The sequence below is a fragment of the Leptodactylus fuscus genome, chromosome 8 (genome assembly GCF_031893055.1).
Source record: "Leptodactylus fuscus isolate aLepFus1 chromosome 8, aLepFus1.hap2, whole genome shotgun sequence".
Lineage (NCBI taxonomy): Eukaryota > Metazoa > Chordata > Amphibia > Anura > Leptodactylidae > Leptodactylus > Leptodactylus fuscus.
This window is the reverse complement of record NC_134272.1, coordinates 77,966,737-77,993,833: the sequence shown is the minus strand read 5'-3', so window position 1 is coordinate 77,993,833 and position 27,097 is coordinate 77,966,737. Positions and strand designations below refer to the sequence as shown.

Sequence of the window (27,097 nt, the reverse complement as noted above, 5' to 3'; positions counted from 1 at the left end):
TAGACAATAAGTTAGTTTGCCAGTCCTGGATTTGGTTGCATATGCTCAAATGTGTATGGGGGACTTGTGTAGTAAGTATATACTCTCATGGTGCAAAACACAGCTGAGAAATACCAAGAAACTATTGCGCAGCTGACAACCAAGATTGCGGCTCGGGGGCTCCGATGCAGTTGTTCTGTTCATATTCAGAATATACCTTCGGACTCAGTGGCCTACATGGAAGAGAGAAGGCCTCACTGACAAGCCAAAAAGGCCTCCTGGTTACAAGTATAACTAATATAATAATATAACCAATCCCTCAGTCCTTCTTGAGAATAAATTCAGAAACCCAAACAATCTGCACAGTAAGAATGCTTTCAGAAATAGAAGGGTTAATAGATTATTGTTGTCAATGACCACAATGAAGTCAATGTTGACAAGAGAAATTTAAATCCCCTCAATATTTGGAGTGAACTTTGCCTTTTCCTTCTTCTTGATACAGCTTTTAGCAGAACTGGGCAGAGAGATTGTTCCTGTCGCCATCTTGGAGGACTAAGCCCAGATCTTTTGCTTGCTTGCTCCGTCTGTCGCTTCATGTCATCCCAGACAGACTGGATGACGTTGAGATCGGGGCTATATCTGTGGGGGCCGTATCATCACTTCCAGGACTCCTCCTCCAAAGGGCAAAGGTCACACCAAATACTGCTGGCATTTACATTTCTCTTAATTGACAAAAATAAAATGATGAACCCTTGTATTTCTGAAGGCTTACTGCGCAGCATTTCTCTACACTTGCCTAAAACTTCTGCACCGTACTGAAGCTATTTCCTAATGCCCCCCGGCCCTTCATGACAACGCGTTTCTGGAAAAAAAATCTAGATTTGACATTTCCATCCGCTGGTCTGTTAAACATGTGGCCCATTACTTTACCTGAGCAAGGATTTTAAGACACAGTAAAAGTAAGAAGATTCCTAGGAAGCGGGGGGTGATGACTTGGCATGTTTTATTTTATTATTACATCAAAGTAAGTTTCCTGCTGATATCCCAGGGACGGCCTCTCGTGATTTGTGACACTCTAATAGAGCCTGAGTGCTTTTCTATGCAGAATGTGGACAGAGAGATCACAATTTCCATAGTATTTTTTTTTTTCTTTGCTAAAATAGGCGGCAATGACTGCTGATCGGGGCTCGGGTGTTAGACAAGACGCCTCGGAGGCTTTCTGAACATATAAAGGAGGATAACGGTGTAGTGTATAGATTCAGGCACTGTACAAGGCCTATTAGAAGGAGGCTGTAGATTACAGTATATACAATGGCTCCCCAAAGGGTAGTACATACTCAATGATTTCTAATGTCTTCGGAGAACGGCGGTAACAAGTACCATTCATTTCCTCCAAAGAGGACGGAATAAGCAGCAACAACAGCCGGAGATTTGATAGCTTCAGAGATTGTATGTGCAAAACCTCTGGGGTGCCCGCGGCACAACATAATATGCCCTCCGAGGTTGAACAACATCCCCGCGTATAACTAAACTTTCTTATATAACTTATCAAACTAAAATAAGCTGTCTCGGAGGAAAGCAGAAAAAAAGGCTTCTCCTGGGTAACCGACACTAGAATTTCATGCTCCTTAAGACGATCCAGACGCCGTCTTATTCCTAATAGGAAAGGTATTTTGACGACGTATGCTTAGATGTGCAGAGATCTGCTAAGCAAAATCTTCTGATAATATGGAGCACATAATTCCTCTCTGTTCTACCCATCACTTGTGTTCAAAGAGTCTTTCGCACTAAAATAAGCACGTAACGTGTCTGTAGAAAATCCTAGTCAGCCGTTTCTTACATGGATCTCTTTGTGATCTTGGGAGGGTTTCCTAGAGTCAAAAACAATGTCTAGCAAGGCCGATTTACCACTCTGGAGTCATATTAGTCATCATCCTGCTCAATTTTTTAATGGACTCCAATGTCTCCCAAGTTCAACCTACCTGAGAAACAGAGAAGACGTCTCACAGGTACGCTAAGTCAAAGAATGTAGACAATAGAGAGAGGGTCTACATGTAGAGCTCTATAGTAAGTTCACACAATGGCGGCTTTGTAAATCCTTTAATGGGAGGGTCGACAGAATCTGCCCAAATAATAGGCAGAATGCAACTTTTTCCCAAAATTTTTCATTGAAATAAACGGGAAGCAGATTTTTTGTTAGTGATTCCTCTATAATGTACCATGGGGCAAAAGTGTTTTGGGCCCTTTCTTGAGGTTCTTAAGTTTAAGATCACTCTATACTGAGGGGCTTTTGGCATTTACAAAGTCAGCCCATACTTGGTGCTCTAACTTTGTAGTGAGGCGCCAAGTTCAAGTTAACCCTTAAAATCATACCCTTTTAAGAACTTGTCCCCTAGTCACTTATTTTTTGTAAGCCATTTATAGTCAGCATGGCCTTAGCTATAGGGAATGAAGAGGAAGTCATCACTAGCAGGCCCTGGAACCTCAGCGAACCCAAAGGCCCCTCTGCATAAGAAGACGCCATTATTATAGATGGCACATGGTAAGTTACATATTTTGCATTGGCTCCCAGGAGCTTCAAGTTATACCTCTGAAAGTCAACAAGGTGATGGCCATCTTGGCCTCCATAACAACAATAGATACCCAGAGTTTTCACATATTTACAAAAGGCAGGTTTTGTAACTGTTCTATTCATTCTTGCAGAAATCAATGTATATGCTACAGAAATAATTCCATTCAGATTATGGAACTACGTATATACTCGAGTATAAGCCGACCCGAATATAAGCCGAGGCCCCTAATTTTACCACAAAAAACTGGGAAAACTTATTGACTCGAGTATAAGCCGAGGGGGGAAATGCAGCAGCTACTGGAAAATTTCAAAAATTAAAATGGTCGGAGTTTTGGGGTGCAGTAGATGCTGGGTGCAGGGGAAGGGGAGGGGGTATTTTGGTTGTCTGTCTGCCCCTTCCCTGAGCTGGAGGACTGAGTTTTTTCCCCCCCACTTGCAATTCAGCCTGGCTGAATATAGGGGATCTGCAGTGCTCCTATTAACCCCTAACCGACAGAACAGGAGCACTGCAGGTACCCTATATTCAGTAGACCGGGCACTGTCAGACACAGGGAGACCTAATGTGTATGTGTGTCACAGTCATTTTCTACTTTTATATGTATTCTAGGGAAAGGAGGGATTTAGAACTTTTATTTATTTTTTCATTATTATTTTTTTCTTAAAGTTTCTTTTTTTTTTCACTATTTTATGGGAGATTCTATACATTACTATTGCGGCTGGTCATAGACCCCCCTCCCAAAAAAAAAAATTTTTTTTTTTTTTTTTTGTTTGACTCGAGTATAAGCCAAGGGGGGCTTTTTCAGCTCAAAAACCGTGCTGAAAAATTCAGCTTATACTCGAGTATATACGGTAATCATCGATCATGGGACTAATTTTAATTTCTGCAACAAATCTGACATATGTGAACACCACCTTAGGGTATATTTCCCTGCGACAAATCCAACTAATGTGGGCCAGAAGATCCACAACAGAAATCTGAGGCTGACACTAGAATTTCGGCTGCATATGTGGATGTCTTGGTGGATCTACTTGAGGATTGGCCTCATTCGCAAATATTTCTTGCAGGATCCATAACAGGAATGAACACGCTCATTCTTCTCACAGATGATTTTTTTCCCATGGCACATACATAAATCCATGCAGTGTTTTCAGATGCAAGCGTACGAGGTTACTAAAGCTCCATTTACTCACATCAGAGGTGTGTTAGAAGGGATTTTCATGATGATTTTGGTGAAGAGTCTTAACTGAAAGTCTCGTAAAAGCCAGAAGGTGTAAACAGGTCCTTTAGATTCCTGGACTAGAAATTTGCTTATGTACAGTATATATAGGGGGATATATAGAGAGGGACGGGGATGTATCCAAGCAAATTGACAATTCAGAATTCTGAGAAAACTGGATGACAACGTCTAATGGAGCGACAATGATGTCCTATTGTCCTATAACGAACAAATCTTTACATGTTCTACATCTATTGACCATTTTTCAAGAAGAAATTCTTTTATCCTGCAGTACAAAAACTAGAATTTGCCAGGCGGTGTTTCATCTACATGTACAAGGCTATGGGGCGCGGAAGGTTTATTGGCATGCTAGAAGAGCATGGAGGATAGGGATGATAAAAATGAGCAGCGGGAACACAACAGGTTTATGTCTGACTGCCTCCCGGTGACTGGCATGGCTCTGTGGGCGCTCATTGAAAATCAGAACTGCAGGAGCTGAAAGCATCAACTCCCTGTGACATCTCATGTCCTATGTCTGCAGATTAACAAAGCCGACTAAGCAGGTAACTAGAGTCAGGAAGGTCTGTGAGTTACTCAGGTAAGTAGACAACCTCGCCCGCTGTTATTAGGATCTGGACCGTGCTAGTAAAACTTTCATCATAGAAACTGAGTGAGAAATCAAAAGGAGGTAATAGAGGTGACACATACAATGTAATAGTGATACTCGCCACTTCATGGGCCATTCCTTAAAGGAAGTGTATCACCGGGAAAATGGTGACATAATGAGCAGTCAAAATGTAATCTTACTGCTGAGAAAAACAATGTTTAATCCATATATATTAAGTTGTTCGGTGCCCCTTGGCTGTGGCCGTACCTGCCAGAGCACCCATATTTGTCTGTGGTCACCCTCCGGTACCACCTCCTAAGTATTATATATTGAGACGTTCCGTGCCATCCAGGTTGGTAACTTTGCACTTGACAAAGGACCTCACGAGTCTGAAACGCGTTCTGCCATATCCACTGTCCAAATTTCAATAAAGAAGTTATCTTTACTTGTCTGGGTTGAGCGCTGTGATTTGGCCCGGTATCGATCAGGTGGACCCTCCTCTGTTGGCATTTCTCACATCCTTGGAACGTCCTACAGCCGCTGCCCTGCTCCGGATTGGTGATCTTCCACGTTTATTGATGTTCTTGGGTTGTTGTGACTTCCTCACAACCCATCAAGGTGAGCAGACATTTTTCAGTCGCTTCTACATTCCTATTGGTACCTTGACATACTACACGAGGATCGGCTCGGTGTTCTCTCTTTCTGTTTCTCCATCTCATAAGTAGGACTGGCTTGTATCATATCAGGTTCCTTAAGAGTTTTCCAACAATTTTGGGGTTTTGATACGGCCAAGATTTTGGGGTTTGTCACTCATAAGTCAAGAATACACTCTGGGATCTCTTCGGACCTCCCTGGACAGGTGCAGGAAAATAAGAAACAGCTCCAAGTCAACTCTCCAGGTCTCCATCACAGCATCTGGTCTTCTCTCCCAGCATCTTCTGGTCTCCTGACTGATGTTAGTGGCCCTGGGGGACCTGTGAAGCCTGTGAATGAGCCCCAAGGGTCATATGGGGTGCATCAATATCATGAAACTTTGACGCAAATGTCCTGACATAGATACGCTCCATGTGACCACTGAGGATCAATCACAAGCTTCACTGGTCCCCCAGGGCTACTAACATCACTTAGGAGGCCAGAAGGTAAGACTGTATGCCATGGTGGTGGTGTCCCAATCAGTTGAGGAGAGGAGAGTATGAGCTGTTTATTATTTCTCCGCAACTCTCCAGGACACTGATTACGGTATTATATTTTGGGGTCTGAAGTATCACAAGTTCAGTCTGAAGCAAAACTTGTGGGCGAACATTTAGAATAATCCCAAGTTAAATCTTGTGAGGGTTTCCCATCACTACTCCTAAAAAAAACGGTGCAGACCTGTCGCTACCCCTGATGTGTCTGTTGTATCCCCCATGAAATAACAATTCCAGGGTGTCTTTTCTTATAACTCGTGCTCCGCTGTTCCTCCTAGAGGCTTATGAATAAATTGACAACTGGGTGTCACCAGTTTGTGGGTGTCTCTACACAGTCTGACACTGTCCAGTCCTAGAGGGTAGGGTCAGACCAAACACCCTTTGACAAGTAGAACGGTAACTCCCAGATGTCCCAAATTTTTGTTCAAAAATTATTGGAGGAGAAATAAGAAAAAACCGTCACAATGCAGAATTCAGCACGACCCCGTTAAGTTCTATTCATCAGAGGCAAATCCAAAAATATCAGTAACAGCTACAAAGGCTATAAAGCGGATTAGTAATATCATATGTTATAATGTTTAGATTCAGCCTTTACCTGGGAAAGGTGCTAACTGGGGATGTGCTGCTAAGGCTGTGGGTGCACCAAGCGTTCCCAAACCACCAAATTCGGAGTGTCCTGAGCTGGCTGCGTGCAGGCCGAAAACTGGGTGGCTGATCATTGGAAAGGCACTGGACAGATTGAATGGTTGATCTCCAGAAGCTCTGAACAAGTGTCCTAAAGTAGAAAAAAAACATGGACTTAGTTAAAAACAAATATCCAACATTCAATCCCCAAAACTTATTAGAACTACAGCCTGCGCTGCCATAGTCACATAGCAATTATCTCCTCCATTAGGCTTACAGCTTGTGTAGATTTCAGACGCAACACTACACTCACAGATATAGACACTACACTCACAGATACAGACGCTACACTCACAGATATAGACGCTACACTCACAGATACAGACGCTACGCTCACAGACACAGATGCTACACTCACAGATATAGACGATGGACTCACAGATACAGATACTACACTCACAGATACAGACGATGGACTCACAGACACAGATGCTACACTCACAAATACAGACGATGGACTCACAGACACAGATGCTACACTCACAAATACAGACATTACACTCACACATACAGATGTACTCACAGATACAGATATCCCAGTTACAGATACTGAACGTACATTCACAAACACAGAGGCTACACTCACAGACACAAATATCCCACTTACAGATAATGAATGTACACTCAGAGATACAGATATCACACTTACAGAAAATTATGTTATACTCACTGATACAGACACTACACTCACAGATACAGATATCTCACATACATATACTGGTGATACACTCACAAACACAAATATCCCACTTATAGGTACTGAACGTACACTCACAAACACTGAGGTGACACTCAAAGATACAGATATCCCACTTACAGATACTGATGATACACTAACAGATACAGATATCACACTCACAGATACAGATATCACACTTACAGATACAGATATCACACTTACAGATACAGATATCACACTCACAGATACAGATATCACACTCACAGATACTAGTGATACACTCACAGATACAGATATCACACTCACAGATACAGATATCACACTCACATATACAGATATCACACTCACAGATACAGATATCACACTCGCAGATACAGATATCACACTTACAGATACAGATATCACACTCGCAGATACAGATATCACACTCACAGATACAGATATCACACTCGCAGATACAGATATCACACTCACAGATACTAGTGATACACTCACAGATACAGATATCACACTCACAGATACAGATATCACACTCACAGATACAGATATCACACTCACATATACAGATATCACACTCACAGATACAGATATCACACTCGCAGATACAGATATCACACTTACAGATACAGATATCACACTCGCAGATACAGATATCACACTCACAGATACAGATATCACACTCGCAGATACAGATATCACACTCACAGATACAGATATCACACTCACAGATACAGATATCACACTCACAGATACAGATATCACACTCACAGATACAGATATCACACTCACAGATACAGATATCACACTCGCAGATACAGATATCACACTCTCAGATACAGATATCACACTTACTGATACAGGCGCTACACTTACAGAAAGATCTTTCCACGTTTTCAGTGAACGCGCAGTATTAGAGGTATATACTACTTAAAGAAAACAGGGATGTAATCTGCAGATTTAATAGGATTAAACATTCATCGTCTTGAATGCGCGCCAAGTGTGCTGAGGTTATAGTTTATTATATAATATGCCAGATAAGCATGCTGGGAATTGAAGCTCATTGTCTAAAATGCTAAAGTAAAATGCTTGCATGGCATGCTGAAAGGAGCAAGTTAGCAGCAGAAGAAGAGCTGTAGGCTAAAGATATTTCATTTTATATTCCTTATGCAGTTTCAATGAAACCTGTGAATTTTGAGCTGTTCAGGGCGACCCATGAGCGGAAAATGGCATGCTGGGACCTGTAGTTCCTCAACATGAAGAGAGGGTTTCCACAATAGCCAGAAATACTGCATTCCTGCCACGTGGGCCCTATCCTAAGGCCTCATTCCCACAATAGCGCTATTTTTGATGGATCTAACATCCGTGAATATGGCAGTGTTGGTCTGTTCAAGCTTGCTGAGAGGGCTTATTCACATGACAGTTTTAAAACCCATTAATGTCTATGGGTCTATTCACATGGCTACATCAATGTCTGTCAAAACAGAAAAAGATAGAGCATGTCAGTTTTTTGACAGCTGTGAAAAACGGTCGGTCAAAAAAATGGACATGTGAATAGACCTATAGACAGACGTGTGAATAAGGCCTAATGGTGCCTCTCATGGGTTGAGGCCACGCATTGCAACCACGTGTAAAGACAGCTGAATAAATGTAACTTTTACAAGTCCCAGTAAAGTGAATGGGGTTTCATTTAACCTCATAAAGAGAAATGCTAATTATTAATTTTATCTGCAAATACGTTGCGTAGCATAAACTGCAAGGAGGAGGCAAAAATGCAAAAGGCAGTGGAGAAATCTCATACCGCTATATAGAAACTATGAATAATAGTGAGCGTCTGTTCTCCGATGTGACAGAACTACAAACCCTCAGGAGGCTAACTGCAGCCTTTACACCCCCATCATAGTGACCTCCACATCGCTCTAGTGGTAAATCAACCACAATGACCCTATGAGCAACAGTCAGCACCCCACTTGTACCAGCCATAGCGCCTACCCAGAGTTCCCAACCATTTACTAATCCCACAAATGCCAGTACTATATCCATAAGTGTCAGCCGCTGGACCATTAAGACCCAGATCCCAATAAGTACCAGTAGCCCCAGTACCCCCCTCCAGTATACGCTGCCTAATAGGGCAGGAATAGCATTTTATTAACTCCTTCTGTGCTCCTACGCTGTGCTGCCTCCTCCTGATCACTGAAAAAAATCAGTATTTCATTTCATGGATGCAAACCAGACAAAATTGTTGCCACCCCCCAAAAACAGCTATATTAAAAGGGATGTATCGCCAGTATTTTTATTTCTTTCCTAAAACCTAGGGTTGAGCGATCAGGATCGGAAAAGATCGGATTCCGACCGGCGATCGAGTAAATTTGACGATCGCGATCGGAATTCCGATCTCGATCCTTTACAGTGGGATCGAGGTCTCACGTTAGTTCCCACAATGCTTGGCTACCGGCCAATCATTGTGGGAAAAGCTAACATGTAGGGTTGAGTGATCAGGATCGGGAAAGATCGGATCCTGATCGGCGATCGAGCAAATTCCATGATTGTGATCTGTTGGAAATTGATTGAAAATTGGATTTTAAAAACGATCCTGAAATCTCAAGATCGGCTCAACCCTACTAAAACCCCAATTTTCTAACCTGTCTTTAATTTTCTGATAGTAGATTTTGTATTCTATTTTCTGTACATTATTATGGGGGTGGCCATCTTTGCTTCTCCTTTGCTCTGTTAACAACATATAGTGATCTGCTTTACAGTATAGCCATGGCCAGCGATTGACTGGATTTGACATATTGAGATCTATGGCAAAGTTTTATAGACATTATCTGTGCAAGAAGGTGGAGAAGATAACCTGTGACATCATCTATTGTCAATTTTGATGTAATGATGTGTCATTTGGTGTTATCTATAGAGGTGTTATCTTCAAGAATTCCTAGAAAATGTTTAACTTAATTACCGTAAAAATAATAGGTCATTTTCTGATGACACTTTGCACTAATGATTGTCACCAGAATTTTTTTCTAAGGACATAGATCGAAGCTGTAAAACCCCAGTATAAAAATCTTTTATGCCCCCCACCTCCCATGTGCCATCTCAGTAAGCCGACGAGAAAAAAAATCTATTTTCCTTCCCTTTTTGCTTGTCCTCTTGTGTTAATTTCACGGCGGCTTTTATGGCATGTCTAGACAGAGGTCTTTGCATGGGCTGAATCCTTACAAAACAACAAGACTAATTATACCGCGGACTCCTAATACTTCTGTCCATCTGCCCACGATACGCGGCGTTACAGATAATGCTAGTTATACATTTATGGTGACAAAGAAAATACCTACTTAACTTTCCTAGCAATTAGCTTTCATCTCCGCCGTATTCCTGTAACGCCGGCGCTCCTGCTACAATTTATAGTTTGCAAAATAGATAAAACATCCCCAGGAAATGGAACAATAAGGCAGCGCGGCACAAATACGGCTTCGGCAAGACGCTGCGCTGCAAAACCTGAGACTGCTGAATATTCTGCAGATATAATAAAGTGTGAGGATTTGTTGGAACGAACGTAATCCCAGAAAACCTGCAAAACAACACGAGGCAACGTGGAGGCTGTGGTGATACTGGATCGTAATCCACCTGAAAACTGGAAAGTAGAGTCCAGGGGTGGATCATTTTACGGTACAAGACAACGGTAGAACCTCGATAGTATACTGGATGGGATGTGACAATATGACAGGAATTGTAGGAAATGGGTTATGGCGAAGAATATATACCATAACTACACTCACCGGCCACTTTATTAGGTACACCATGCTAGTAACGGGTTGGACCCCCTTTTGCCTTCAGAACTGCCTCAATTCTTCGTGGCATAGATTCAACAAGGTGCTGGAAGCATTCCTCAGAGATTTTGGTCCATATTGACATGATGGCATCACACAGTTGCCGCAGATTTGTCGGCTGCACATCCATGATGCGAATCTCCCGTTCCACCACATCCCAAAGATGCTCTATTGGATTGAGATCTGGTGACTGTGGAGGCCATTGAAGTACAGTGAACTCATTGTCATGTTCAAGAAACCAGTCTGAGATGATTCCAGCTTTATGACATGGCATTGCATTATCCTGCTGAAAGTAGCCATCAGATGTTGGGTACATTGTGGTCATAAAGGGATGGACATGGTCAGCAACAATACTCAGGTAGGCTTTGGCGTTGCAACGATGCTCAATTGGTACCAAGGGGCCCAAAGAGTGCCAAGAAAATATTCCCCACACCATGACACCACCACCACCAGCCTGAACCGTTGATACAAGGCAGGATGGATCCATGCTTTCATGTTGTTGACGCCAAATTCTGACCCTACCATCCGAATGTCGCAGCAGAAATCGAGACTCATCAGACCAGGCAACGTTTTTCCAATCTTCAATTGTCCAATTTCGATGAGCTTGTGCAAATTGTAGCCTCAGTTTCCTGTTCTTAGCTGAAAGGAGTGGCACCCGGTGTGGTCTTCTGCTGCTGTAGCCCATCTGCCTCAAAGTTCGACGTACTGTGCGGCGTTCAGAGATGCTCTTCTGGCTACCTTGGTTGTAACGGGTGGCTATTTGAGTCCCTGTTGCCTTTCTATCAGCTCGAACCAGTCTGGCCATTCTCCTCTGACCTCTGGCATCAACAACGCATTTCCGCCCACAGAACTGCCGCTCACTGGATGTTTTTTCTTTTTCGGACCATTTTCTGTAAACCCTGGAGATGGTTGTGCGTGAAAATCCCAGTAGATCAGCAGTTTCTGAAATACTCAGACCAGCCCTTCTGGCACCAACAACCATGCCACGTTCAAAGGCACTCAAATCACCTTTCTTCCCCATACTGATGCTCGGTTTGAACTGCAGGAGATTGTCTTGACCATGTCTACATGCCTAAATGCACTGAGTTGCCGCCATGTGATTGGCTGATTAGAAATTAAGTGTTAACGAGCAGTTGGACAGGTGTACCTAATAAAGTGGTCGGTGAGTGTATATGCTTGATCCACCTGATTCCGCCATAGACATGTACCCTCAGCTGAGATTGCAGGTATTTTTGGGGAGAGCAAGCAGCTTAGTTCTATGAACAAAGGATTGAGCAAGTTGAAATCCAACATTTCCGATCTTTCTTTCACTTAGTAATTTCTGCCAGGAGAACGTAGGGACATCCACATACATGGACAGGAATGGTGGTGTTCTTGGGAATATTATCATTCTCAGACGTCCCCTGTATAATAGATTAGTCACTTTTTGGCACCATGCTGGCTTAGCTGTGCTGTAGCTTTAGAGCCATGGGTTGGTTTTACATTCATGGAGTTGTACATTTGCTCTCTGTGGGTCTCCAAACATCTAAATAATGTCTAAGGACGCTTTGCTTGATGGCCAAACATATCCCATTAATACTATGGTCATTCATAAGGTCCTTTTTACTGTCTGTGGCCTAAAATGAAATGGCGCTCTCTTCCTCTTGACAAATGGGAGATGGGTACGTGCAAGGATGAGTTTTCACTTGAACATTGCAAGTCCCTGATGCTTCTTTATAACAGTGCTGTTTCTACATTGTAACAGCTTGTGGTTATTATGTCCTAATTTTTTATTTGTTTATGTCATAAGAAATATATTAGACATATTTACTATTCTCAACATAGGCCACTGAGCCTCAAAAAAAGACAGAAATGTCCCGTTCTGTAGAGATCAGTTCTCAACAGCCATCTGAATATCATCACAGGCAGGAATACAATGACAGGTAAGGGCTCATTCACACCTGCGCCCGGGGTCTCCGTTTATACAGGTTTCTGTTTCCTGCACAAAACAGGACAGGAGGCGGAAACTTGCAGTCAGTTTTCAAACCCATTCATTTGAATGGGTTTGAAAAGTGTCCGGCTGTTTTATTCTCGGCGGCGAAACTGTTTTTTTTTTTTAACCGGACACAGAGTTGGACATGCAGACTTTGTACCCGGTTTAAAAAAAAACGGTTTCGCGGCGGAGAGCATAAAACGCTCACCAGAGCTCACGGCCGGACCCGGTCTGACAGGTTTCTGTCTTCTGCCTGCTGAACACGGAAACCTAAGTACGGAGACCAAACACTGGTGTGAACCCAGCGTAAGGCCCGGTTCATATCTACGTTTGGTATTCCGTTTGGGGAGTCCTCTTGGGGACCCCCTGAATGAAATACCAAACACATTAAAAAGCAGTTAGCAATGAAAGCACACGGACCCTAAAGACTATAATGGGGTTCGTGTGTTTTCCATATGGTGTCTGCATGAGTCATGCGGAGAGAAAAGTATTTCAAGAACTACTTTCCTCTCCACATGATCTGTGCGGACACCGCGTGGAAAGCAAACGGATTCCATTATATTCTATGGGGTCCGTGTGCTTTCATTGCTCACTGCTTTTTAATGTTTTCGATATTCTGTTCAGGGGGTCCCCAAGCGGACTCACCGAATGGAATACCGAATGCAGATGTGAACCGGGCCTCACTCAGGATATAGCATTGACAATAGGTGATGGTCACAGCTCACCCCTTCTTTCTCCTTGCACAGGACACAAAGCATGCCCACAACACTCTCCCATAAAAGTCAGTAAGCCATTTCCAGACAATACTTTCCTACACTACGTACATATGACTGCCGTAAAGCATATCTCTGAACTGCTGTGAACAGTGTGAGCCTCATGGCGATCCATAACCTTTATAGGACACAGGATGCTCCTCAATGGCTCCTTAATGGTATATACAGTATGGCGTACAGAGTATATAGTGGTGAACGAACCAGTAGACCATATCCTGCTCATGAAAATCACGACATAATAACGTGTTAATGATCTCAGTGTTTTTCACTACAATTACGCTAATCTTTAAAATGTTTCAGCTTTTCCAAGCGAAGCCGGAGCTTAACATATTCTCTATTCTAGTACAGCTCAGATCATCTCGTCCTTGACACAACTATGTACTTTACTGCACTTCACAACATAAGATCCACTTACGCTTCACTACAAGGCTCAGGCTATTGATAGTATTAGAATAGAAGGTATAAAAATATCTGTATAGCTGTCATTTCTAAATCTGACATTAAAAAAAGTTGGGCCTTTATCTCCCCCGGATCCTGCGGATCATTAGCAAGCTGGAGCACAACGGCTTGTCTGTAGCCCCGTCGTTCTGCAGACCGAGGGGGGGGGGGGGTGAACCAGGGATAGAGGGCATCAATGTTTTAGGAATCTGTCATGTACATTTCGGACAATAAATGACCAGTGTTCCAAATATCCATATAGTATGCCTGCCCCTGGCTGGGATTAAAAAAAGCCTTTGTACATACCTAGAGACAAGTCCGGCGAGACATATCACAAGTCCGGGGATGGTCACACTAGTGTTCACTTGAGACTCCACATGGGGTCTGGCACATGCACAGAACATTTTCAATAAAGACTTGCGCATACGCCAAGACAGTATTGACTTTTGGGTTTTTTTTCTTAAAGGAGTTGTCCAGGCAAAACTTTGCTTTTTATATAGGCCAGAGGAGATGAACCTTATTCACCTGTCCCCATTGCTCCTATGTCTCCCAGCACGGTCCGGAAATCCCTGCCGTATGTGACCGCTTAGGCCAACCAATGGGCTCAGCGAAGCCCGCGGGACGTCACTACTTGTGACAATTCTTCACCCTTCTTGAGGCCACGGATTGACCACGGAGACCTATCAGCAGCTACAGTGGAAGAGGGCTGGGACGTCACAGCTAGCGAGGAATTCCCCTGCAAGAAGACAGCGGAGCAGAGGGACCGCGGGGAAGAGCTCCCTGACATGTTTCCCTGATACCAGGGTGACCTGCTGTTGGTCCTTCCACCGATGAGCTATAATCTGTAGTAAAACCCTGCAGTAAGTGTTCGGTTCCCCTGTAGCGCCACCACAGGGTAAAAACATGTTCTGTAAAATCTTATTTCATTTCACGGGGGTTTTTTAACGATCATGAAATCATAGCAAGTTCCAGAAGATCTCCATGGCGTGCTGCTCACGGTACCTTTATGTAAAATGGTGCAGGATCTATCTGTATATGTATATATGTGACTGTAATCCTCTGCTTTCCCTTACCAGATAGGCGGCAGAACTTACAAGCCCTTTACGTGCTATCTTTATAAGAAACACATCACAGCTACAGATAAAATTTTAATTCAGCTTTGTTTCTGAAATATAAAGCAGGTTCAGTATGAAAGCAAATCTTGTTGTGCAACTTCCCAGTTTCACCTCATATAGAGAACTTTGATATAAGCCGAGCTATTCTATGTTTTTCTTCGCACAGAGGTGGGGCCACGTCCACGCCCAGGGCACTTCCTCACATAGATGAATAAGCAGCTTCCTAATTTCATTGCCATAATATGAAAGCCAGTCCTTGTGTAAGGGCTAGTTCACACGGGCACAGAGGGGGCAGATTATGGTGCGGAATCCACGTCATAATCTGCCCCTTGTGGTAGCACCCTCCGGACTAGGCCCATTCATTCTGGGCCTACTCCGGAGCGGGAAGCCTCGACTGACAGTCGCAGAAAGCGTATTTTGGTCCCGATTTTGACGCGGCTTCACACATCAAAATCAGGACCAAAATACACTATTCCGCCCCTGTGTGAACTCGGCCTAAGTATCGCAATATATACATGTCCTGCATATACAACAGGTAAAGACACTGTAATGGAGGACTGAAGCTCATTCACTAGTGACAGGATTGTTGAAGATGACCAACCTATAGAATGCATGTGGTAATAAGCCAAGATGAAAGATATATATATATATATATATTTATATACACACAAGCCTACATATATTTTACACTATATATAGTTTATATGGTTTATTTTTCTCAATGAACAAAATGAGAAATGTAAATCTGATCAATATTTGGTGTAACCTTTCACCTTTGGAGGAGGAGTCCTGGAAGTGATGATCCGGCCCTCACAGATATAGCCCTGACCTCAACATCATCCAGTCTGTCTGGGATGACATGAAGAGACAGACGGATTGGAGCAAGCCTACATCCACAGAAGATCTGGGCTTAGTTCTCCAAGATGGCGGCAGGAACAACCTCCCTGCCCCGTTCTGCCAAAAACTGCCTGCAAATGTACCCTGAAAAACTGATGGAAGGCAAATTTTATCTAAAATGTTTGCACCGTATTGTATATAATGGGCAGGTGATATGCAGATCGTAATAGTTAATGTACCCTTGGAGCTAGACTGGAGTTGTCCAGGACTGAAAAAACATGGCTGCTTTCTTCTAAAAAACAAAAACACAAATGGTCTACAGGCTGTATGTGGCTCTGCAGTTCAGTCCCATACACTTCAAAAGAGCTGAGCTACAAGTAGTGCTGGGTGATTATTTGAAAAATACCCAAAACTGAACATCCAGCAGGATAACCAATGGGATTTTGTTCACATCATTTATTTCAGTTTGGTTATTACAATATTTTCCAGGTTCCATTTTCCAGGTTTATACTGTGGGGTCTCTTCAGAACCCAGGCCATACTTAGCAAAGGGCTAGGGAAGGTGAACAAACATAAAAACAGTGTTACTCACTTCACCTAATACATCAGAAAGTAGTCGCACCGGAGCCCAGGGGAGGTGAGTAACACTGTATTCTATGTTTCCTAACCTCCCTTGATCCTATGGAGACTGAAGAGACCACATAGTATAATAATAGTAGTCTAAGTTTGCATGTGTTTGGTCCGGACGAAACCAATACATAGTCATACTTTACAAAGGGTGTGACCTAACTAATCACCATTAATCGTAATCGAGGTAAAATGCCCAATTAATCGCCCAGCCTTAGCTGCAATTACGGTACTGTTTTTGGAAGAAAGCAACCATGTTGTTCTAATCCTGCCCCCTTTGACTCCAAAGGAAAAACCTTGTTAGTATCTTAAAATATATAAGTAAATTGGCTAGATGCAATGAAATAGACCGAACGCGACCCGCTGAGAGACTTTCCTACAGCAGTCAGACCCAGACAATGGAAATTACTCCTCGCTCCCTCCCTGGAATAATTTATTGACCTCCTCAATCAATTCATGTGCACGGCAGAGCTGATCGGCCATTAACATAACAAAAACTGACCCATTTCTAGCTACCTGCTGTACTTGGAAGTCCTTCAAAGAAGATCCAAAGTATCCTTAGTGGATTTACTTCATATCTCCTGCAGTTTTCACAGCTTTTCTACTCTTCTCTGTCAGACTGTTTGCTCTTGCTCATGTTCTGATTTTTCTGTACTTTTTTTGTGCAGTGCGGTCATGTTATACTGTAACGTCTCTTACTTTTATAGGGTCAGCCAACCTCCAAACTGTAGTAATGCCGTCTTACGGTATATCCTATAACATCATGTAACCTAGTGCGAGTAACTTTCACCTATTAAGAGGACTTTTCACCACCTCCAGTTCTTAGCATGCGTTAATAGGTACCGCTCCCACCGTTCCTGAGCAATCAGTGCTGTTAGTTTTGGTGTCTGATATACTATTTAGGATTTGTACTGCTAGGAGGACAATGTCAGGCAGGTGGAGGGGAAAATCCTTTTTAAGATAGGAGCACCCAGCACATCGGGACTGACTTAGAGATGTCACTTTGGAGGTGTTCACAGTTGTTTAGAGAGATTTTTGGGATGTTCCAAATATTCTGTCAAGGCTGAGATGGAAATAGCCTCATCTCTGGCTCTTTGAGGCAGACGGGAAATATGGAAAAACAGCCAATATGACTGCTGTACATAGTTTCTGTAACTCCTAAAGTTATGTAAACAGCGTTGGTCTAGGTTCACACTATTTTTACTGCAGCTTGTTGCTCTCAGCTGTCATAGGATCAGGGCAACGGACTTAAATGGCAGCAGAATGACTGATGGTGATGGACCACTGTCTATCTAATGTAAAAAAAAATGTGACACTCGCTTTCTTTCATCTTATTTGCTTACTTTTCTAGTGAAAGAGAAAGTCGCACCTTCAGGAGTTTCTCTTCCCTTTGAAAAGTAAACAAACAAAATGGAATAAAGAAGACAGGAGATAGAAGACAGGAGATAGAAGACAAAAGACAGAAAATTGAAGAGAGAAAATAGATGAGAGAAGAAAGAGGAAAGAATCCATAAGAGAGAAGACAGAAGAGAGAAAATAGAAGATAGAACATAGAAGAAGAAAGTAGATAGAAGAAAACTAGAGTGACCGTGACGCTTCTACATCAGCCATTCTATTGGTGTTTAAGTTTGTTGTTCTGATCTTATCATGGATGAGAGCCACGTACTTCAATTAAGGTATTGTGACTCTAGACTGACTCACTCTTCTATATGCTATTTTGCTTCAGTAACTCCTATTTACCGCTATGTGAGTTATGGAATCATTGTACATATATATATATATATATATATATATATATATATATATATATATATATATATACAGTCCTATGAAAAAGTTTGGGCACCCCTATTAATCTTAATCATTTTTAGTTCTAAATATTTTGTTGTTTGCAACAGCCATTTCAGTTTGATATATCTAATAACTGATGGACACAGTAATATTTCAGGATTGAAATGAGGTTTATTGTACTAACAGAAAATGCGCAATATGCATTAAACCAAAATTTGACCGGTGCAAAAGTATGGGCACCTCAACAGAAAAGTGACATTAATATTTAGTAGATCCTCCTTTTGCAAAGATAACAGCCTCTAGTCGCTTCCTGTAGCTTTTAATCAGTTCCTGGATCCTGGATAAAGGTATTTTGGACAAACAATTCAAGTTCAGTTAAGTTAGATGGTCGCCGAGCATGGACAGCCCGCTTCAAATCATCCCACAGATGTTCAATGATATTCAGGTCTGGGGACTGGGATGGCCATTCCAGAACATTGTAATTGTTCCTCTGCATGAATGCCTGAGTTGATTTGGAGCGGTGTTTTGGATCATTGTCTTGCTGAAATATCCATCCCCGGCGTAACTTCAACTTCGTCACTGATTCTTGAACATTATTCTCAAGAATCTGCTGATACTGAATGGAATCCATGCGACCCTCAACTTTAACAAGATTCCCGGTGCCGGCATTGGCCACACAGCCCCAAAGCATGATGGAACCTCCACCAAATTTTACAGTGGGTAGCATGTGTTTTTCTTGGAATGCTGTTTCTTTTTGGACGCCATGCATAACGCCTTTTTTTATAACCAAACAACTCAATTTTTGTTTCCAAAATGAAGCTGCCTTGTCCAAATGTGCTTTTTCATACCTCAGGCAACTCTATTTGTGGCATACGTGCAGAAACGGCTTCTTTCTCATCACTCTCCCATACAGCTTGTGCAAAGTGCGCTGTATAGTTGACCGATGCACAGTGACACCATCTGCAGCAAGATGCTGCTGCAGCTCTTTGGAGGTGGTCTGTGGATTGTCCTTGACTGTTCTCACCATTCTTCTTCTCTGCCTTTCTGATATTTTTCTTGGCCTGCCACTTCTGGGCTTAACAAGAACTGTCCCTGTGGTCTTCCATTTCCTTACTATGTTCCTCACAGTGGAAACTGACAGGTTAAATCTCTGAGACAGCTTTTTGTATCCTTCCGCTGAACAACTATGTTGAACAATCTTTGTTTTCAGATCATTTGAGAGTTGTTTTGAGTAGCCCATGATGCCACTCTTCAGAGGAGATTCAAATAGTAGAACAACTTGCAATTGGCCACCTTAAATACCTTTTCTCATGATTGGATACACCTGGCTATGAAGTTCAAAGCTCACTGAGGTTACAAAACCAATTTTGTGCTTCAGTAAGTCAGTAAAAAGTAGTTAGGAGTATTCAAATCAATAAAATGATAAGGGTGCCCATACTTTTGCACCGGTCAAATTTTGGTTTAATGTATATTGCGGATTTTCTGTTAGTACAATAAACCTCATTTCAATCCTGAAATATTACTGTGTCCATCAGTTATTAGATATATCAAACTGAAATGGCTGTTGCAAACACCAAAATATTTAGAACTAAAAATGATTAAGATTAATAGGGGTGCCCAAATTTTTTCATAGGACTGTATATATATAAAACTCCTGACCTAGTGAAATGAATGATCCCATATTTCCATCTTGTCATTTTTAGCCGAGACGGGAATACTCCTTTAAAGGTAATGTGTCGCTAGAAAATTACCTATTTTTTAAAATCGAGATTTATGTTAATCATGGGTTGTTGTTTTTCAAAAATTTTGGTGAGGTTTTACATTTTTTTTCCATGTTATTATCATTATTGTAAAAAAACAATTCTGCAATTCTGGTCACTAAGCCAAATAATATGCTGAGACTTTCTGTTTTCTCTAGGAGTTTTCTTTGCAGCAGTCGCCTCACTTACAGCACACTGATGGTCACCGTGATCATGACTATGTAGATAAGACACAGCATGCCCGAGCATTATGTGAACAACCTATGGTACAATTTTGTAAATAGCTGCTACATAAATAAAATATATTATTATTATGTTTTGCGTGCAATGTCATGCAGTGCTTCATCTCTCCTGCAGTGGCGCTGTCAGTAAATCAGATGCCTCCATTGTACATATATATTGTGTAATACTGGGGTTCATCTCTCAGCCAGATATCATCTAGATCCAATTCCCTAAAATGAATGAATTTACAGATTGTGCCGTATTTTACGACATCTCCCTCGCTGTATCCCAATTTGTCACAAATAAGTTGCCGCTTTGCTTTGATCTTTATGTGTATAGAATGTAAATGGCGTCATTAGTCATAGCGGATTCTTAATTAGCCGATCTGCAGTCACTTGAAGGAGCGAAAGGACAGGAAAACATCAATTCTTGCAGAGCGGAGAAATATTGGGTTACTATAAAGGTGGCTGCATCTGCTGAAAACCCGGCTACTTGGAACATGCGGGACCATTAAACGGTGCACAGGAATAGAATTCGAGGTCACTTTGGCTGCATTGCATGAAAGAATCTCTTCTTTGTAAACTCATAAATTATTTGTTGGTGTAAAGATGAATACGCTACAGTGAGCCAAGACGTGCACAAGAAAAGACAGATCAGGTTTATCTCGCAATCCAACAGAGGAAATCGGCTCCAGATCACAAAGCGATCGCTCATTACTAGTCCAAAATGTCCACACGGCAGAACTCTCTGCATAATGACTTCCATAATAAACTGATAATGTGCCCCCCCCAACCCCCGCTGCAGGGCAAATCGGCCTCAGTTATCTCTACGGGGGGGGGGGGGGGGGGGTCACTATGGAAGACAACAGTGTGCACAAAGCAATGAAAGACACTTAAAGGGAAAGCTTTAAAATGTACTATATCCTACAATTTTTACCCTGGCCACTAAACCTAATAATAGACTGACACTTTCCAGTTCTGTAGGGTGTTTTTTTTTATTTGCAACACAGACAAGATTACAACACCTCTATAGATAACACTACTGACCCATCATTATATCCCTTATCTACTCCGCATCCCTGCACAGAGCATGTCTAGAAAACTATACTATAGACTTATACATATTATATTCCATCAGACCATACTGTGGATGTATTCTCCCCAAAAAAAAATCACCTGTATGGCGAAATATCACTATAATATTGCCAAAATACAGGCTGTACTGAGCCAATATGGAGAACCTATAGCCCTGTATTTCAGAGGTACAAGTTATCGCATGGGCACAGTCTTTATTTGAGTCGCATACTGGCCTTGAGCCCTGGATATAGAATATAATTGACAAATCTTTTTGAATGTCCAGGAGGTACCCAAAAAAGTGGTGACGTCTTGGACTCCCAAGAGTCTTTAAACTCTCTGGGGCCTAGTGGGATACTCCTCCTGCATCTATTGGGCTAGGATACTCTCCATGATCAGAACATTTCAGGCTCATGTTACCAAAAAGGGGGCATAGCAATGCTCCACTGAGATGTGACATTGGTAAAAAAAAATTGCATGGGGCAATTCACGATCCGTTCTTCCTGACATGCCTTGCCAAATGTTGGAAAGTAAGACATAACATGGCCTGTAGGGGGCGGCTAATCACAAAAAAGATCATTGTACAATTGTCCTGAGGTGTAGTTACTTATATGGGGGGGTGCAGTCACACCTAGGCCCTATTCCTAAGGGGGCCTAAGACTACTCGGCCACATCAGAAGATACCAGTATCAGAAATCGCATATGTTAGCAGGGAAGCCTGTAGTGAAATATTCCTAGAGGACTCCTTTAAGGCACAATTCACACTTCTAGTGTTGTGGATGTCAGCTATAATCTTTAAATGACTTCACATAACTATATCATTAAATAGGCATCCCTTTCAGGTTCCACCTGTTCTCCGGCGGTCACCAGGCGCACCTTCATACTTCTCATTTTGTTTTGTACAAATACTCTTGTGACTAAATGAGGTCTTAAATTTTTCATTGTCCTGAAGGACCCTCGACAGCGTCTGCCTGCGCGCGATCTCCCATAGTGGTCATATACCTGCAGACAACATTCCTTTCACACAAGTACATAGCCATAAAGTCAGCCTCAAGCCTTCATTTTCTATTGAATTCTGAATATGAAAGGGTTAAAAAAACGTATTTACCCTACCTGGAAATGTTTCGTTCATGGAGGGGAAGAATCCAAAGTCAGGAACAGATACGAAGAGCGTCCCTGATGTGGAGAGCTGTCCTAACATAGTAAGGGTCTATTCACATCACGTTTTTTACATCAGTTTTTTTGCATCTGTTTAATGAATGCAAAAAAAACCCTGATGCAAACAGATGGTCGTCCATTACATAGAGATCAGTGTATGCCATGTCTTTGTGTCCTTGTTTTGTGTTCCTGTTTTATTGGATGTAAAAACGAGATGTGAATGGAACCCTATGTAGTAGATAAGATACACAAGTGGGTAACAGACCGCCACAAAATGGCGGACGGAGCATGCGCAGTCAGTGTATAGTGCAGCATTGGATGCCTACGCAAGGCAGTCAGGAGAAGATACAGGGGGGCGTGAAGAGAATCAAATAAGGGGTGGCAAGAGGTGATGACGTGGGTGTGCTCAAATGCCCTCCTCTCTTCTTCAATGTCCTCCTCCTTGCGATTCACCGCTTCCAGCCTGGCGGTTTTGATTGAAATCTCCCGCATGCGCAGTAGCGCTCCCTCCGGAGCTCTGCTGTGCACGCTCCTGCGCCATTTTTGTGTAGAGAACTGCTCAGATCCACTGAGAACTACGCTGATGTTCTCTACACAAAAATGGCGCGGGAGTGTGCGCAGTAGCGCTACTGCGCATGCGCAAGATTTTGATCAAAACCGCCGGGCTGGAGGCGATGAGTCGCAAGGAGGTGGATGTCAAAGAAGAGAGGAGGGTGTGAACAAGCTATGACATGGGGGGTGCACGGAATGCCCACCGGGTAGCACTGATTTAAATATACATTTTTATGGTAATTCAGAAAAATGGGGGGGGGGTTCAAAAACGATTAGCAGCATCTGAATAGCCTTTTTTTTATCTAAAAACCAGAAAATCTACTGATAGAGCCCTGTAAGTCCATTCTTGGTACAAGTCAAACAGGGATGAGCTTAGATATCTCTGTGTATAGCTGGAGGCAGCTTGCTGCAGTAGAAACCTCCCCCTAAGACCCGTAGTACACGACACCACGGATGTCATCTGTGTGCACCAGCCATGCTCCCCTGGCCCCCCCAGAGGTTGTGTAAGAGCGGCTGCAAAACTGGACAAGAATAGGACCTGTCCTGAGTTTTGTGGCCCAGACTGTCAGTCCACACAGTGATCCATGTAATACATGAAAAACCGGATAGCAAACTGACCTGGCCCATGGTCGTGTGCAGGGGGCCTACAAAAGAGGTTAAACAAGCAACCTCTGCTGTCCACTTTTAGATAAGCCCATCCTTTTGTCTTGGAGTACAAGGGGCCTATAAACAAGATCTACAGACTGATTTGTACGGGTTACATTTATTTTTAGTTGTCTTTAGTTCATTTCTATGCATAATGTCCCTTTAATTTGTCTCAATTTATACAAATGTCTTTGGTTCCCAGAATCATCCGCCGCAGGAATATATAGATATATCTATAGGATAAAGCATACATTTAGGTCTGTGACGGAAAGCTTGCTTGTTCGGTGACACTAAGTGAATTTATGCTGTTCTTCCTCTACGGGGAGGATGTATATTAATGGCTATTTCCATTAAGGACTTCTGCTGACATCAGTAAGCACTTTGCACATGTCAGTAAAAAAAACTCAGGATTTTTTTTTTTTTGTCTAAGCTGCTAACCTGTTTCCTCGAATGGAAAGCAAAAATAAAATAAAACTATCAGACAGAATTGCTTACACGTTCCTTTCACAACACTTTATAAAACCACAGTGCTCAGTGTTGTGCAAATGCAGTTGCGCATTAATACAGTGAGGAGGGTGCAGAAAGTGTGTTTGCTTTTCCTAAATTAGTTCTACCTATGGTGCCGTTTAATGCCGGGGTAGTTTAATGACACGTCAATAAAATGCTCGCATGTTTAATATACTACGCCTGTCACTGGAAACCTCCTTTGAGATTAAATAAAACTGCTTTTACGGTAATATGAGTAGCAAAATAACAGAACGAAAACCAAAAAGACAGAATAAAAACTCTAATAGAAAGAAAATCTGAAATCACTGGCTCAGAGCGAGATGTTATTGGAGCTGACTGTCAAAGTCGTGTCATGGCTGGTCGCATAGTCATTCTTAAGATGTACTCTAGGGGTCCTACTAGCATGAAAATTACTCAGGTGAGCCATAGGCTTAGGCCTCATGCACGTGACCATGTCAATTGTGGTTTTTGTAGCCGGCACACTGACCCATTCATTTCTATGGCCCCATATACACATGACAATGTATTTTCCCGGTCTTAGAGATGAGTGAACACTGTTCGGATCAGCCGTTCCGAACAGCATGCTCCCATAGAAATGAATGGAAGCAGCTGGCACGTACACTTTGCTGGCGGCCGGTCGCTTAACCCCCCGCATGCCGGCTACGTCCATTCATTTCTATGGGAGTGTGCTGTTCGGAACGGCTGTTCCGAACAGTGTTCGCTCATCTCTAGGCTGATGTATGAGGCCGTGAGTCAGGAGCAAAACTACCGGTCCTATGCCTTTATGTTTTATAACCCATGCTCACTAATCTCAATGACTCAGGCTGTGGAGGTATAAGTGGCACACATATGTCATCTGTGCTATTTAATCACGGCCCGGCAACACGCACATAGTCGTGTGCATGTCGCATAACATAGCTACACGCAAACAAAAACACATAATTATAATATCAGGTAACAATGTTGGCCTAAACAAATATAATTTCAGGTGACCTACCGTATTTTTCGGACTATAAGACGCACTTTTTTTCCCCCAAATTTCGGAGGGTGCGTCTTATAGTCTGAATGTGGGTGGAGGAGTGGGTTTGCAGCATGGCCGCGCTACTGCCACCGCTGGTTTTCTTCAGCGGCAGGAGCGTGACAATACTGCAGGCCCCGGCAGCTAAGACACTCCCCGGCATCCGCCGGTCTATTACAGCAGATGCCGGGGACTGTCTTAGCTGCCGGGGCCTGCAGATTGCCACGCTACTGCCGCTGAAGAAAACCAGCGGTGGCAGTAGCGCGGCCATGCTGCAAATCCGCTCCTCCTCCACAGGTCCCGCCAGTCAGTTAGCCCCCCCCCACCGGCCCCATACCTTTAGTGATGCAGGCCGGCTCCTGCACGGCGAGGCCGCAGGAGCCGGCCTGTTCCGATGATAGCCGGGAGCCTAATGAAGGCTCCCAGGCCTGTCATAGATATATATTACTATCGCGGCTGGCCTATGAAACTCCGCGATAGTAATGTATAGAATCTCCCATAGACGGAAATACACTTGTATTGCCGTCTATGGGACTTGCAATCAAATGATTGCAGGTTCAAGCCCCCTAGGCGGGGGATATTAAAATAGTAAAAAAAAAAAAAAAAAACACTTAAAAAAATATAATAAAAAATAAAATAAATAAAAGTTCACCTCCTTTCCCTAGAATACATATAAAAGTATAACATTACTGTGAAACATACACATTAGGTATCCCTGTGTCTGAAAATGCCCGGTCTACTAATATTTTTATGTACAGTGAACGTCAAAATCAAAAGTGCTAAACTGCCGGGTTTTTCTCTCTGTTTTGCCTCTGAATTAAATAAAAGGTGATCTAAGCAATAAACATTTCCCAAAATGGTATATCTAAAAAGTACACCTGGCCCCACAAAAAAAACGCCCTATACATCCCCGTACAGCTGCAGGGTCACCTGTCAATGTGGCCTTGCAGCTGTTCCAAAACTACAACTCCCATATATTAAATATTTTACCATTTTTTGCCTGAAAATTTTTTTTCCCTATTTTTCTCCTCTAAAACCTGGTGCGTCTTATAGTCCAGTGCGTCTTATAGTCCGAAAAATACGGTAATATGTTTTCATATTCAAGGTTACTTTTAAAGGAACAGTCCTGGAAAAACTGATATACTGATATGCCTAATGCAGGTTCCTCAGGGGCAGAGCATGACAAAAGGGTTCCAAAACAGCCACGGTTTTGGAAACCGCTGCATATCTGCAGTGCGTATTTTAATGTAAAGTTGGATGGGATTCGCTGTGATCATAAAACGCCATGTGGGCTCCGGCCTAGGGTTCTAAGATTAGAAAACATGGCCGTTCTCTTTCAGAAAATTACTCTTCCCAGGAAGTGACATCATATCTGCTGGTCACATGGTCATGTTTCAGCTCAGTCCCATTTACTTGGCTGAGTCGCTATTAGTTGCAGCTTATCTCCCTTAAAGACAAAGGATCAAGTAAGTTGAAATTAAACAGCCCAATCCTCCCTGCCTGGACATCTTTGCTTTAATAACTCGTCATGAGGATCGGCACTCTGGTTTGTTTTGGACAGAACCTGTTCGACATGAACCAGAAGTGTTATAATTTATTTTGGGGTCTCTAAGGACCCCAGAGTACATAATAAATGGAGGTCCAGGGGAGGTGAGTAAACATAACAGACAGTTATATTCACTTTGCCACACCTCACCTGGCCATCCTTGTAGCATCCGGTAGTCCCATGGCCTCTTCCACTTTCTGGCTCCAAAGTCACCAACAGTCACGTGGGTTGTGACTCTTTGACCTTGATATTGGTGCACCCCATGGCCTCAATGGTGAATTTTGGACGTGTGAAGTTAGCCAAAGGCCAGAA

The 27,097-nt window shown here is 42.6% G+C and overlaps 1 protein-coding gene across 19 annotated transcripts in view; it reads right to left on the bottom strand.

The window, feature by feature from the left end:
* Positions 1–27,097, bottom strand: part of BAZ2B (bromodomain adjacent to zinc finger domain 2B) — a 126,234-nt gene that overhangs the window by 55,827 nt on the left and 43,310 nt on the right. For all 19 annotated transcript variants that reach the window (XM_075284430.1, XM_075284429.1, XM_075284441.1 and 16 more), the window contains one exon: positions 6,158–6,337. In XM_075284430.1, coding sequence (XP_075140531.1) covers positions 6,158–6,337 — 180 coding nt within the window. The remainder of the gene's footprint in view (positions 1–6,157; positions 6,338–27,097) is intronic.